The 14208-nt window shown below is 39.0% G+C and overlaps 1 protein-coding gene across 2 annotated transcripts; it reads right to left on the bottom strand.

The window, feature by feature from the left end:
• Window positions 1-201: 201 nt before the first annotated feature.
• Window positions 202-14189, bottom strand: ube3d (ubiquitin protein ligase E3D). Of its 2 annotated transcripts, XM_061288245.1 has the most exons (10): window positions 13901-14188; window positions 12789-13000; window positions 12187-12268; window positions 10934-11156; window positions 10348-10420; window positions 10189-10267; window positions 9842-9950; window positions 9466-9614; window positions 7145-7283; window positions 202-2210 (listed from the first exon to the last, which is right to left on the bottom strand). In XM_061288245.1, the coding sequence occupies exons 1-10, from the start codon at window positions 13996-13998 to the stop codon at window positions 2190-2192; spliced, it is 1185 nt and encodes a 394-aa protein (XP_061144229.1). In that variant the 5' UTR covers window positions 13999-14188; the 3' UTR covers window positions 202-2189. The 2 variants fall into 2 exon arrangements, with proteins under 2 accessions (XP_061144229.1, XP_061144230.1); XM_061288246.1 differs by lacking the exons at window positions 202-2210; window positions 7145-7283 and adding an exon at window positions 8269-8910 and having other exon boundaries at window positions 13901-14189.
• Window positions 14190-14208: the final 19 nt, after the last annotated feature.

Here is a 14208-nt window from a genome sequence, read left to right as displayed (position 1 = left end):
GCTATGCAAAAACTTTTAATGTGACACTTTCTAATCATCAATGGGACAAATACAAAGTATACCTGGAAGTCCTCAAGGCATCGGATTGTGGTTATTGCTGTGTACAGTTTCCTCTGCTCATCATGCTTGAAACAAATTGGTTATTTAAAGCCCGCTTCATATGCACTCGTGGAGAAAGGGCAGAAAAGAAATGAGAAGCTCTTGACAGTTCAGTGGATGTATTTAATTAGCCCATTTATGCTCTGCTTTGCCATCTCAGCAGGCACAATATTGTAGTTCTGTGTTTTTGGAGTAATTGTCACCTGCCGCATCAGCGTTCAGCAGATCTCTGCAAACGGAGGCAAGAACAATAACCCCTTCTTCCTGCGAAGAAGAGTTAAAAATAGATGCGAGAAGGCAGGCAAATATGCTTTCTGGTCAGATGGAACATATGTAGATAAAATTACCATATTTTCCGGACTAAAAGTCACAGTTTTTTTCACAGTTTGGCCAGGGGTGCGACTTATACTCACGAGCGGCTTATGTTTGAAATGTATGTCTGAAATTACAAAACACCGGAGTATAAATCGCACCAGCCATAAAATGCCCAAAAAATTGAAAAAAAACCAAAACATATATATGTATATAAGTCGCTCCTGAGTATAAGTCGCCCCCCCCACCCAAACTATGAAAAAAACGTGATTTACAGTCCGAAAATTACGGTACTCAACAAAATGGATGAATAGTTTTGAAATCAGAAGTCAAGGATAGTAGTTTGTTCAGTTATTGTTCAAGGGTAATTATCTGCTACAAAATCAATCAGCTAATGTACCATAAACAGATAGACTGGAGATGGCCTGACCGTGTAATATATCATAAAATTATGCAAATTGGTGTGTTACACATCCACAGACTAAAACCAAAATAAAGGAACAGACAACCGAATATAATCCCAATACAGAACAATAGAGGTGCATAGAACATTACATGGATAAGAAAAACAATTGGCCATTGATCTATTGCTGAGATAACCAATATTTAAGCCCCTTAACGCCAGGTTGGTTCAGAAAAACTAAACGTTATGTAATGCTTATTCCCGTTTACATATTACTGGTTACTTTTGTGTTGCTGTTGCTTCATGTCATCATCACAAATGTGTCTGCTTAAATTTGGAGGCCTGGCACACAATGTAATTTCTTTGATTTCTCAAAGTTTTATTGCTGGGATTAAGTTTTGGTCTCTTTTTTTCACCAAATTTGTCCATAAATCCCTTCAAGGACATTCCTCTGCGTAAACACCAACAGCATGAGAGCAACTCGGAAGATCATTAATTTGAATTAATGGATTATCTTGTTGATGACGTTGACAACAACAGGATGGAAAAACGCATGGTTTTCACCTCATGGAATGAAGACAAGAATCTAACTAACAAAACCCACAGACAGGTAAACTCATATTACAGTTTAGCTAGTGGTTTGGCTCCAATAAAAAATACATGTGACCATCTAAGTACAGCTAAGGGACATACTAACTACGAGTGGTGTGGTTTGTGAAAACTGGCCAAACTGCTGTTTTTGACTGTTGCGATTCGCTTTTTACAAAACCATCTCGGGTGTACACAACATTAGGGTGAACAAAACAGACCAAACAAATTGCATTATTAATATTACAGATAGATGTATTAAGACTTTAAAAAAAAACATGTTCAATGTTATACCATTATTCTTTTTTTAACAAAAATTACCATTACAATATGCATGAAAATTGAACAAATAGTATGCAAAATTACACTTATCTCACAAGATGTAATTACCCTTAAGTGGTTGATTTGCTGCTGCGCATAGTCTCTAAAATAAGCTTCACCAAGCAGCAGATCCCGCAAATAGATGGACAGAAAGGAAGAGTTTTGAGAAAAAAAAAATCGACACTTTAATTTCTTTTAGTGAAAATGTGTAAGAAAAATACAAAACTCAACTCTGAACAGGATAAATTACAAAACACCTATGATACTATCAAAATAGGATACAACTAAGTATTGCGATTCTAGTGCCACTTTCTATCAATAGCACTAATTGGAATCCTTATGTAGTTTTAATGACTTTTTAAGTACACAGAAATTACATATTTTCGAACGAAGGGAAGGACACTCATCTGCTTCAATAGTTGACCACCAAATAGGGCCTCAGAATCCCGGCAACTCTTCTGAGCATTCACAATTGTAGGTAAGCCACCTGAGGACAACAGGAAGAGAATTGGTTAAGTTCTAAACACAGACAAACATGTATTTTTAGCATTTTGGAAAACTTCTCTGAACTTTCATTCCCAAAAGCACAGATGCACTGGTGTGCTATGGGCCACTAATCAGCACAGCAACACTTGATCAGTAATTGGGGTCTTCAAATGAACCCCCCACAGGTGGCAGGGATTTCACAAGTTCAAAACCACACAGTTAGCTAAATCAAGCACAGAAAGCACTTCAACGAAGCTTGATCCTATCTCACTTCCTCCATCTGCTATTTCTGGCTGTTTGCCTGCTGTAGACAATAGTTGTGTTCCACCGCGGGCTCCACACTGGGATGATGGATGAGGGCATTTGCCTCACTCAAGGCCCTGTCTTCTGTGTTCCCATGCCAATTCTTGCTTGCCACTCAGGCGGATCAACGATAATTCATCTAAATGATAACAAACAGCAAATGGAGGTGAGCTGCCACTAATGTAAAATAGCAGTCCAAAGGGGAGGACCAAATGAGATAGTAAACTGGAGTAAGAAAATATGGAGAAGCGCTCTCAAAATTATAATCGTAATAAAAATGATTATTGTTTTTAAATTCATAAACGCACCGACGGTTAACTTTAAAACGCTACAGTTTACACATCAACAAAAACTATGAGATTTGAAAAAATAGGCCTAAAATGAAACAAAAAAAACAAAACACTTTGCATCTCCATGAAGGTACCGGTGAGACTGCAGTAGAATTTTCTATTTGAACCTGAGTGAGACGAGAGTCAGTGGAGGAATTCAAGGACAGGTGTGATGAGGTCAAACCTTTTTTAGCAGCACCATTTTGGATGTATTGCAGCATCTGAATGTATTGCAGTATCACAAAGACCAGCGTGTTACAATAGTCCAGCCTGGAGGTAACAAAGAAGTTCTTTGAAATCTGAGAGAGTGAGTGTGGGGTGAAGTTTTGGAGTGTTCCTGAGGTGAAAAAAAGGAGGTCTTGCATAAGTGTTGGCTGTAAGCCTCAAAGGTCAGATGATCTCCTCATTCCAGTTTAACACATAGGTTAGTGATTGAGGAGTGGTTAATGTCCTGCCTGGAGGTGATGACAATGATGGTGGATGACTGATGACTCAGATGATTCAATGTTGCAATAAGATTCCATGTTGGCTTTTGACATGAGCAAGGAGGACAGAGTGAAATGGGTAGGTCTGATGCCTGAAGACCCCCACAGGTGACAGGGTGACTTTGCTATTACCAAAAGGACAAACTTTTCTATCAGTCAGATAAGAAGTGAAGAAAGACAACACAGAGCCAGAATCTGCTTTCCAGAATGGCTCGGCCCTGCACCGCCCTGACCAGGCTTAGCCTGGCCTATGTTGCTTCTCCATTGCAGACAGATAATCAAATGGAAAAGGATCGATCGACTGAGTTGTGCAGCCTCCACTACAGACTTGCAGTAGGTGAGGGTCTTCTAGAATTCACACGAGTTTGGACAGTGGATTTGTGTCACGATTGCGTGACGTGACGCCATTGCAAGTTGCAGCCCATCAAATGCACAGAAGCTTTCACACAGACAAATAATTAGTTTACTGGTTTAAGACAGCAAGAGCAAGCAAGCAGTAGGCATGTCTGCCGGGTCTATTTTAAAAAGAGAATGAATGAGAGTGAGTCTCATCTTTCGATATATCCCATAAATCAATATATATGTCCTTCACAGCACAAATCTCCATAATAACACATAATAATGGTAGCATTGACCAGGCCAGTTTGCAAATGTTGGTATTGATGCTGAGTTCAACTGCATTTAACAATTTGAGGTGGAAAAAAATATATAGAAGACATATAGTTTTCTATGGCACAGAACGTTTCTATAAGTCCGGTCTTGGGTCGTGAATGAAGCAATCATGCTGTCAGAAAAATTCTAGAAAAACAGCTGCAGTTCCAATTTGCCTGTCGTTTGTGTTGGTTGATTAATTCTTCAATTAACCATCGGCAAAGTCAGGGCTTTCTTATTAATAAAAATTATTTTGTCATTTACTCATGATAAATTTTAGCTGTTCAGCTTGTTCTTATGATTTACTATGATATATTACTGTGGAGGCTCTTGTCATTAGAATTGAGAAGATGTGAGAAACATGTACATGACAAAAATCTTTTTTTTCCCATCATGATGGATAAAGTTCTCATCAAGCCATTTGATGTGGTTAATGTAGAGGATTGTTAATTTGGCAACACCAAACTAGAAATGGATAACAGGATTTTATACTGATAGCTTCAGGCAAATAACTGCCTAATCCCAACTCATTGCCTGATATCATATTCAGATTTACACTACCGTTTAAAAGTTTGGGGTCACTTAGAAATGTCCTTGTTTTTAAAATAAAATCCCTATTTTTTTTTTAATGAGGATAATATTTAACTTATTAAGGCCCATTTCCAGCAACCATCCCTCCAGTATTCAAATGGTCCATAGTGTTTGCTAATTGTGTTAGAAGGCTAATAGATGATTAGAAAACACTTGAAAACCCGTGTGCAATTATGTTACTTTTTACGGAAAAGACAAAATTGTCTGGATGACCCCAAACTTTTGAACGGGAATTTATTTGCCTCATTTGTCCTGACGAAACAAGAAAATGGACTGCACACAGTACATAAACAGTATTGATGGCCAATAAATGGACTTACAGCTATGTACTCTGCTTGAATAGTAATAGCCATACACTTCGATCACTGCTTGAGTGTAGTGGGCGAAGCCAAAAAGCTTTTATTGTTCACATATTTGTACGCCTAAGCATGCATTCACAAAACAACGTATTGTGAAAAGCATCACTTTCTGATACCTTTTCTGACTAAGTGACTTGGCATTGCCTTGAGGGTGTAGAAGTAGCAGATTAATGAGCCGGGGGCAAAGTGACACCAAGCCAAAATACTTTACACCCCATTACACTGGTGGGTCCAGGAATAGAAGGTGCGGAGCACAGAAAACAAAAGACTGTCAAGAATGCATACTGGGTTGGCTATGGTGCGGTCTTGAATCCATTCACAGAAACTAAAAACGGTCAAACATTTGGAGTCAAACTACATATAAAGCAACATAGAAATTCGAGTGAGTGGAACGTACAGTTTGCTTGCGACCTCATTTCTAGTATGTACAATGAATTGTGGCATCGATACTCTCGATTGATTTTGGTGAGACGGTTTATGTACTCTAGTAAAAGTGCATTATGCAATAAAAAGTTGTAATTACCTTTCTCCGACATGCTTGGGCTGATGTCGAATTGATTGGTTTAGCAATATTGTTAGTTTAGTAACCTACTGAAAACAGTGAACAGTTCACTGGGAAATGGTTGTCCTGGCCATCATTATCGACTTTTTATTTCTCTATATATGGAACCTTAAAAGTAAAACTAACAAAAGTGCAAATATACCAAAAAACAACTCCATTAGGGTAGCACATGTAAATTTTCACATCTACCGATAAAGGCATTTTCAACAATACTAAATATAATAGTTATACACGGTGACATTTCCGAGTTAGGGCACAATAACATTTTTAACCTTTGGGTTTCTCAGCATTCTTCTACTGTTTTCTTGCGTTCCCTGTTTCTACGTACGTCATAATTGTTTTAACAGTGTATTTTCAGAGATCGGATTTTTGCATCTCTGGATGTTTTAGAAGTGCCCCATAAATAAAGGTAATCAAAAACCGACTTTTAATGAGAATATTTATTGCATATCAGTCCCATATAGTCGTCGATAATACTGTATGCTGTAAAAGACACTGTCTCACCACCATTTGTGGACCAAAAGCAAACCCTAAACTACAGACCACTGTCTACTTTCTGCATTCGTTGTATCATGTTCTCTCTAGATATTTCCAAAGCCCCCATAAAGCCCTCTGGCTAGTCTCTGCGACGCTCTGGGTACCATTGTGTTTTCTTCACCATTTCAAAGAAGATCTCAGATACCCTCAAACTAATTCTTGTAACTCTAGATGGTCGTGTGATCGAATTACCTTCCCGTCCTCTGCCGACGACTTCCCAACAGGCCTCCACAATCAGGAAACGTTTGAGTGTATCATTTCATCACAGTCCTTACTGCCACTGTAACCATTTCCAGCAAGCCGACAGATACTATGTCCCATGTCTGCCTTGTGTTTGGAGCCTTCTCAGTTTCACAACAGTCTCACCCACATCAGTCATTATGCAACTGCAGACAGCGATGTTGCTAAACATTAAGGACAACCTACTCCAGTATGTAAGGGTGAAGAAAAAAAAAAAGAACCTGCCCTAACAATACATTTTGTTACTCTCTTGGCTTGAGGTTTTAGACAATGATATGAAAATTTAATTCTGAGAAACAGTTCTTCATTTGAATAAATAGGCTGTCATGTTGTTTTTGTCAGACTGAAAAGTAATTGGACTACTTCAATTTTCGAAGGAGGAATTGGAGAATATTTACTAATTACCGACTGTCATTGTGTTTAGAAAAGCTAAGACTACAGTTGTCAGCTAATTTTTACCCATTTCCTTGCTGGTCAAATACGTTCTCAAGGAGACTCAGGCTAAATATAGATATTGTTCTAATTATAGATAAAAGGTGACTGAAGATCAGGTTAGGCCTGAGACATATTGCATTTTACCCATTAAAAAAAACTCAAAGCAAGAGTTGCAAACCACTGAATTGGAAAATCAATTATAACATATAAAACCACTGCCAACTTCAACTTAATGGGCAAAAGGTCACAACTATAGTGTAAGTGGGGGCCAGGGGTGATCGGTTTTGGCCGAGATACTTATTGTTGTGTTACGCTGATAGAGAACATGTGAAGATTCTTTAAATTATATCTGCTGATAGTACCCAGACTGATATCATTTTGATTCAGTGACGCAAAGGACCCAGCATGCAAGTCTTAATTGTAATTCTAGGGTTATGTCTCACCTTATAGGCTCTCATGTGACGCATTGACGCAGGAATTGTTGCATTGCTGTCTTCAATCACTTGCAGAAGTTCCTCACATACCTTCAGAGGAAGCACCACAGAGTGTCCTGTGGCATTGACCTCCCAGCTGGTGGCAACGCTAAAACGTAGAAAGAGCAAATGATTTATGGTCACTGCCAGAGCCGTGTTCAGTACAACCGGGAAGCCTGAAATAGCAGCAATAAAGCTCATGATGAAAAATTTTCACTGCAGTTTTAATAGAGCCATTTTTAACTACTAACTGTGCAGAATTACAAGACATTAAAGCAGATAGATAACCAGCTTGTGGTTTGCATCGGTACACGTCATTGCAATAGTGAATAGAGTGAGTGAATGTCAAAAGATTGATGCGTCATCATGTAACTGCAGACATGTTGACACGTGTGGTTTGTCTTGATCCAGTGCATAATCACCATCTATGCATTTCCCAGTCTTCAATAAATGTAGTTTACTTAAAGCTACTCAAAGGATAACAATGAATTTATTCATCTTTTTTTTTATAATTTCAGACTAATTATGTGTGAGGAAGGACAAGTAAATTATGTTGTTTGAAATAGATTTTTGTCCTCAGAATTTTGTTTTATGAACAAGACCAGTCATTCAAAATCTTAACCCGTATTGCCAATTAGTATGGGGGAGGACATTGTGCTAAAACTGTGCTCTCACCACTTTTACAGATAAAGCAGATATATCCACTTTTTTGATCAATTAAACAACCCAGATATTATACTAAGGACATTTAGGAGTCGTTTGAAATAAGGGCATCATCATTACCAGCTCAGTGGCCTAGTGGTAGAGTGTCTGCCCTGAGACTGGAAGGTTGTGGGTTCAAACCCCGGCCGGGTCATACCAAAGACTATAAAAATGGGACCCATTGCCTCCCTGCTTGGCACTCAGCATTATGGGTTGGAATTGGGGGGTTAGATCACCAACTGATTCCCGAGCGCGGCACCGCTGCTGCTCACTGCTCCCCTCTCCCCCAGGGGATGGATTAAAATCACACGGGGATGGGTTAAATGCAGAGGACAAATTTCACCACACCCAGGTGTGTGTGACGATCATTGGGACTTTAATCTTTAATCTTAATCTTTTTAATGATACCTCTTTGTGAAATTTGTCTGCTGGCATGCTGCGAGATTTCTGTCTTAAAATGAGAGCCTAGGCAAATTTAAAGTTGGTCAACACTGAGCAAGATTTGTTTGAAGAGCTGAAAGGCGGCCTAATTGAGTGCATTACTTGGGAGGAACAATCAGAACGCATCGTTAATTTACAGTAGTTGTAACTAGTTTGCTTGTTAACTCATTCAAGACGGCTATTGACGTATTTTACTCGGTTGGCAGTGAATGTGTACATCAAAAGCCACTGTGGCCAGCCATCTCATGACACATTTTCTTAACTCTGTTCACATAACTGGTGTGAAAATAATCCTAAAAGAGTTCATCTTTTTATGAATCTCAACTTTAGACATGCACTATATAGTAACTTTCTAGCAAAGGCAGGGTTATATGAGCTTTATTACTTTTTTGACAGCAACTTTGTCAAAACATTGGAAATAGCTTAACTTCCCCATTCTGACTTGACTGCCCTCGGCTGCAGGGAACAGCAGAGTGGATAAAAAACGACCAGTGCTGAGTCAGTTGAAAATAATGAGGGTTGAAGACTCTTCCAGTGGGGTGCTGATTTACAGAGCATGAAGAACCACATGCAGCGCATCCACTGACGCCCTTCTAATGCATCACAGCAAGGTACACAGAGAGTCATAGTGGTCAAAACAAATGGAAGAAGTGCATGCCAAGAGACAACTGAAGACATTTGATGGAGATGTCATTTGAAAAATATGGAACATTGTCTTGGAATGGTGTGGCACTCTGTGTGAGGCAAATGTTGCTCATATCAGATTGGCTACAGCTGACTCTCAGAGTTCCTGAACAGTTGTCACAGTGGCTGAACATTGATAGATGTACATTGTGACCATCCCTGAACAATAATTATGGACATTTATTAGCATATCAGCGCAGCACGTTTTTTTCCTCATGCTTTTTTTTTTTTTTTTGCATATAGGGTGCATCTTGCATCTTCTTGCCTTTGTAGCACCTGGGAAGAAAATCCTGCTCGTATTTTGTTGTGAATAAACGATGTAAACAAACTCTGTAAAAAGTCTTTCATCCTTTGCTTTGAGTTATGGCAGGTGGCGATGAAGCAGATGCACATGCAAAGATGACAGATGAAGGCAAGAAGGAGTGAAAACGGAAAGGAGAAATGTGCACGATGTATTTACTTACTCTTGCTGCTGAGCCCCCATCTGAGAGCAAGCTATGTAGAGGAGTTTAAGGGCTCTTGCAACCTTTGGTGATGGACTGTGATGAGTGTGGGTGCTAGCAGACCACTCTGGGACTGATGCTATGATGGAATCGCTGTTCAGCAGCCAGAGCTGCAAAAGTAGCAGACATGTCACTTCGCATTTAGATTGTGCAAAGGACTAAGTCACATTTGACCCATTCTTTGTCACACAGCAAGACTTTGTTGAATTGAAAAAAACAACAACATCCTAACTTTACTTAAGCCCAATACAGTAAAGTTATTCTAATAATATGCATAAAGAAATAATTGTACTTTTATTTGATTAAATATCACACTATATTTTAATCCTGTTCTTACCAGCAGGAAGGTTTTTCCAGTCTCTGTTTGGACAGAAAAGTGGAAGGAGCTCATTGAGTTGGACAGCTCTGCAAGCCTTGCTGCTACAGTCTTCTCCAGGAAGCGAGATCTATCCAAAACAAATGAAAAAATGAATGAATAGTTGTTAATTTTAGATTTCAACGAATGTTTTTGGAAGCACTGGAAAGCGTGAAAATTACAAAATGGCCTTGAATTTACTTTGTATGTAAGAACTTACACAATAAACGAGACACTCAAAACCCAACAATCCCTCAGGGCTGAATGGCCCTTTTTATTTACTCCTGATTTCCTTGCATTTACCGAAAATGGCCAACTATTGGACTTACCTGGTTAATGACAACTCTGGCTTTGTGTCCCCTACGCTGGACTCCACCACCACCTGTGTGATGTACAATCTCAGCGTCTCTGCAAGTCACAGTAAGGACACCTCGTAAAAACCTGGGGATAGAGGTTTATTGAGGACCAGTTACTCACAGGAAACATACCTGGTGTCAGTGCCTCTCCCAGAACTGAGGAACAGCTCATGCAGGACACAAGTGCCAGTCTGCGGCAGGTTTTCTGTTCATGAAGTACACAAAAGAAACATTTGAACACTTTATACATCGTTTTTGCATGCACAGCCTTAAAAAAAAAACAAGCAATCTTTAGTTCATTAGAACTCGGCTCAAGGAAAAGAATATTTTGCCAAACAGATACATATTAATCTTTCTCCAGGGAGTGCAGGAATTTCCTTTTACTCATACTCAGAGAAAAGTACTGGTGGTTGTACGTATACAACAGGGTTTTGAAAAGGTCCGTTAATCCTGTAATTAAAACATTTTTCATGCTCATCTTCAAAATACACACACACACGGCTCAGAGCCACTGTTAAGGTGTCTTAAATTGTGTAGATATACTACTTACAAAGTGATATTTTTTACTACCTCTAGCAATCCTAAATCAGGAATTGTGTTACAAAAACTGAGCATTGCACACTTAGAGTACATTCTGACACTGCATCTTAGAATTCTGCTGTTCTAGCTGGATCCTTGGTTAACTCAGCTATCCTTTTTTGTGCTGCATGTCACTCACCTTTGGCTCTTGACTATCTTGCGAGTCAGCAGGGCTCACTTCCTGAAGAAGGGTCTGGTCACAGCTGCCATCCCTGGTGAGGAGAAAGAAGGTGTCGCCCACTAAACAATCTTCAGCTCGGGGCAGCATCTTTTTGTGGGCGAAAGGATCTGGGTGGCAGCACCAATCGTCCACAATGGCGTTCCAGTTGCCATTAGGGAGAGGAAGCACTCGCTTAAACAATCTGAAAGTAAAGAATTGTTACAAAAAATTCATTAGCACATTTTTGGAAGACATGAGATATTGATCAAATGAGGTCAGCCATGTTTTGGACATGGCTTAATTTTGCAAACAGTATTTCCAAACAAAACTGGTCACATCTACAGAGTCCATAATTTATTATCACATATGTACACACATGGTAATAATTGTTGTATCTCCTTGATTAAAAAAACAGTCACTGAAATAACCTGAAACAAACAAACGTAATGACAAATTAAAATACAACCTGTGAAAATCAGACTGTATGTACACAGTATAGTTGAGGCAATTAGTTAAGTCCAATCTTTATGTCATACAATAAAGATAAATCTCAGATACTGCAAGTGGGATAGCAATCTCAGAGTTGGATTCCTCAAAAAATACAAATGACTCTTCTCTGTCTAATAGCAATTTAGTAACTACGTATTACAACGTCAGCAAAACAAGCACTGAGCCATTAATCTCCATTAATCGCTATTAGAGAGACAATCTGCAGCAAACTTATTATGGCAGAGCATTAAATTAACTGCAAATCGCATTGACACATGGTGTTGTTTTAATTGCAACCGCCTTCGGTTTTCTACATACGACTCGACATATACTTGCCCTTGTTGAGAGCGGGGGGGAAGTGTTTGACAACTTTTAGTAGGTCACTGCTGAAAAGCATAACCAGAGGCTAAAAGTCTCCATAATGCTGGCACTGTAATTTTCAGCATATCACACTGCTGACCACAGAAATCTATGAGCTGAAGGCAATAAGACCAATACCGCTGGACCACCTCAGGGCGGGAAATACAATCGTTTTTTTTTTTTTCAATAGGTAATGTAAACCTTTATGTTATACTGACTCTACATCAACTGACAATTTTAGCTCCAGCTCCATATATCTATTATTCCTGTAGACAGCTAGGTCACACCATCAAGAAAACCTTCCACTTCTTCCTGACGAGGAGCAGTAGTAGTGATAAGATCACATTTCCAGACTGGCTCCTCCGTGATTGTCTTTTCCTCACCTATCCTCGAGCAGCCTGGTCGTACAGCTCTGACAGTAGAAGCAATAAGTCTGCTGAGTCCGCAGTGTTCTGTCCGAGGACTCTAAAGGGAAACAATTAAAACAAAGCGAAATGACTGTTAGTCTCTGAAAAGAGCAGAAAAACGTTAATAAGCAAACAGCACAAAACCAATTTTATTTTGACAGTTCAATGAATGACAGAAGTTAGCTGTAAGCGTGTTTTGAGAAAAGACAGAATCTGTTATGAGAATTTGGCAAGATATGGAACTCTTGTGAGTGACAAGATGTAATCAGCCACTCGTGGGTACGGTTTTCTCATAAAGTTAACTTCAATGGTTTCTACATGATGTGCGTATGACCAGAATCTTTCATTGTCTTAGTCCATTATTGCATATTGCTGGCATCAGGCCAGACGTCATAGATCACAATTTGAAAATGTTGCTCTTTTTGACGATGCATGTTCATGGTTGAACAAAAAAACCTGATATTTTCAGGATCTTCTGAAAACTGGCTGTTTTGGAGGTACTACAAGGTTTCAGCCTGACGCCAGCACTATGATAAATAAATGCAGCTACGGGTTGAGTTTCTAATATCCAGCAGTACCTTCAATTGTGTTACTTGAAACACTTATTCGCAGCCTGAAATGAAGCTCTTCTTCACAGGATTCTCCCCCAGGTGTCAGAATGCAGGATTCATCCACATAGGAGACTCCTGGGGGCAATATTAAGGTCACCTCGTCTGTGGGGGTCCGAATGTTAAGAGAGGAATCTCCACCGGTCACAAACACATCAGCGGGGTTTCCAGTAACATCTTTCCTAGACAACAGAAAGGAAAGATCATGATACATCTGTAAAAGCAAAAGAGACTTCAAAATGAGATTACGATTATGGAACGAGCAGCTTCAATGCTATTTTTCCAATATTGTGCAGCCCTAATTCAAACCTGTCTACAATTCGATAAAGATGATAATCAGACTGTTTTTATTTGACATTAGTCAAGTACTGAAGAGCATTGTGACAGTGTAAAATAAACTCTTCTTCACAAATATTGAAAGTGGAAATACAAAGATAACACAATATACTTGGACTGCAATTGATTAACAGCTGCACAAGATCAATGAATTCCATATCAATGAATTCCATATCTACAGCTGTAAAATATGTTGTGAGAATGGTGATAATTGATCCTAAAATATTAAATTCCGAATTGATCCTAAGATATCTAATTCTATTCTCCCCATCTAGTGTCCTATTTGTGTACTGTACCCATCACTCCGACCAAAGATCTTCTATTAATAACAGGAAGTCAAACTTGGGACAATATGGTACGTCCATTATACTGCATAAAGATGAGGACATAATTCGATTGCTATATGACCTCAACGGGGTGAACAAATTATCTGAGACATTATTGCAACGTGAAGGATGGAGACAGCATAGTGATGATATGATCAGAATATCCACGATATATACGATCGTTGAAATAATAAAAAATCCTAAATGCTAATTTATTTATTATGACAAACCGATGTCCAATTAGACTGCAACGCTGTACTTTTCACACAATAGGTAAGCATGGTCTTGATAGATACCAAATTGTTATACAGCTCGAGTCAACGCTCACCATGCTGACATGGGTTAGCATAGCTGGTGTGCAATGCAATGCATCGTAAAAACACGCGAATTGATTGCAACAAATCCAACACAAACATTTACCCGATTATTAGAAGTCCACTCTGAAGCCGTTTCCTTAATTCGAGAAACACTCCAACTCCGCGTGTCTTGACTGGCATCTCCAAATCGTATTTAGCCATAGACTGCAGACTACATACAAATATTAACTACAGGCTATAATTTGCTATGTTAAGTTTTTTTTAAAACAATAAACTACTTGAAGACACATGTGTACTTGAGATATCTCTGGTAAAGTGTCAATGTGATAGCATTAAGGATCGTCTGCAGGGTGACTACACAATGACGATTTGCCATATGATAAACAAAAGCATCCGCTGAACATTTTCATA

The sequence above is a fragment of the Syngnathus typhle genome, linkage group LG10 (genome assembly GCF_033458585.1).
Source record: "Syngnathus typhle isolate RoL2023-S1 ecotype Sweden linkage group LG10, RoL_Styp_1.0, whole genome shotgun sequence".
Lineage (NCBI taxonomy): Eukaryota > Metazoa > Chordata > Actinopteri > Syngnathiformes > Syngnathidae > Syngnathus > Syngnathus typhle.
The sequence above is the reverse complement of the archived record's forward strand: the minus strand, read 5'-3'. Positions and strand labels throughout refer to the sequence as shown.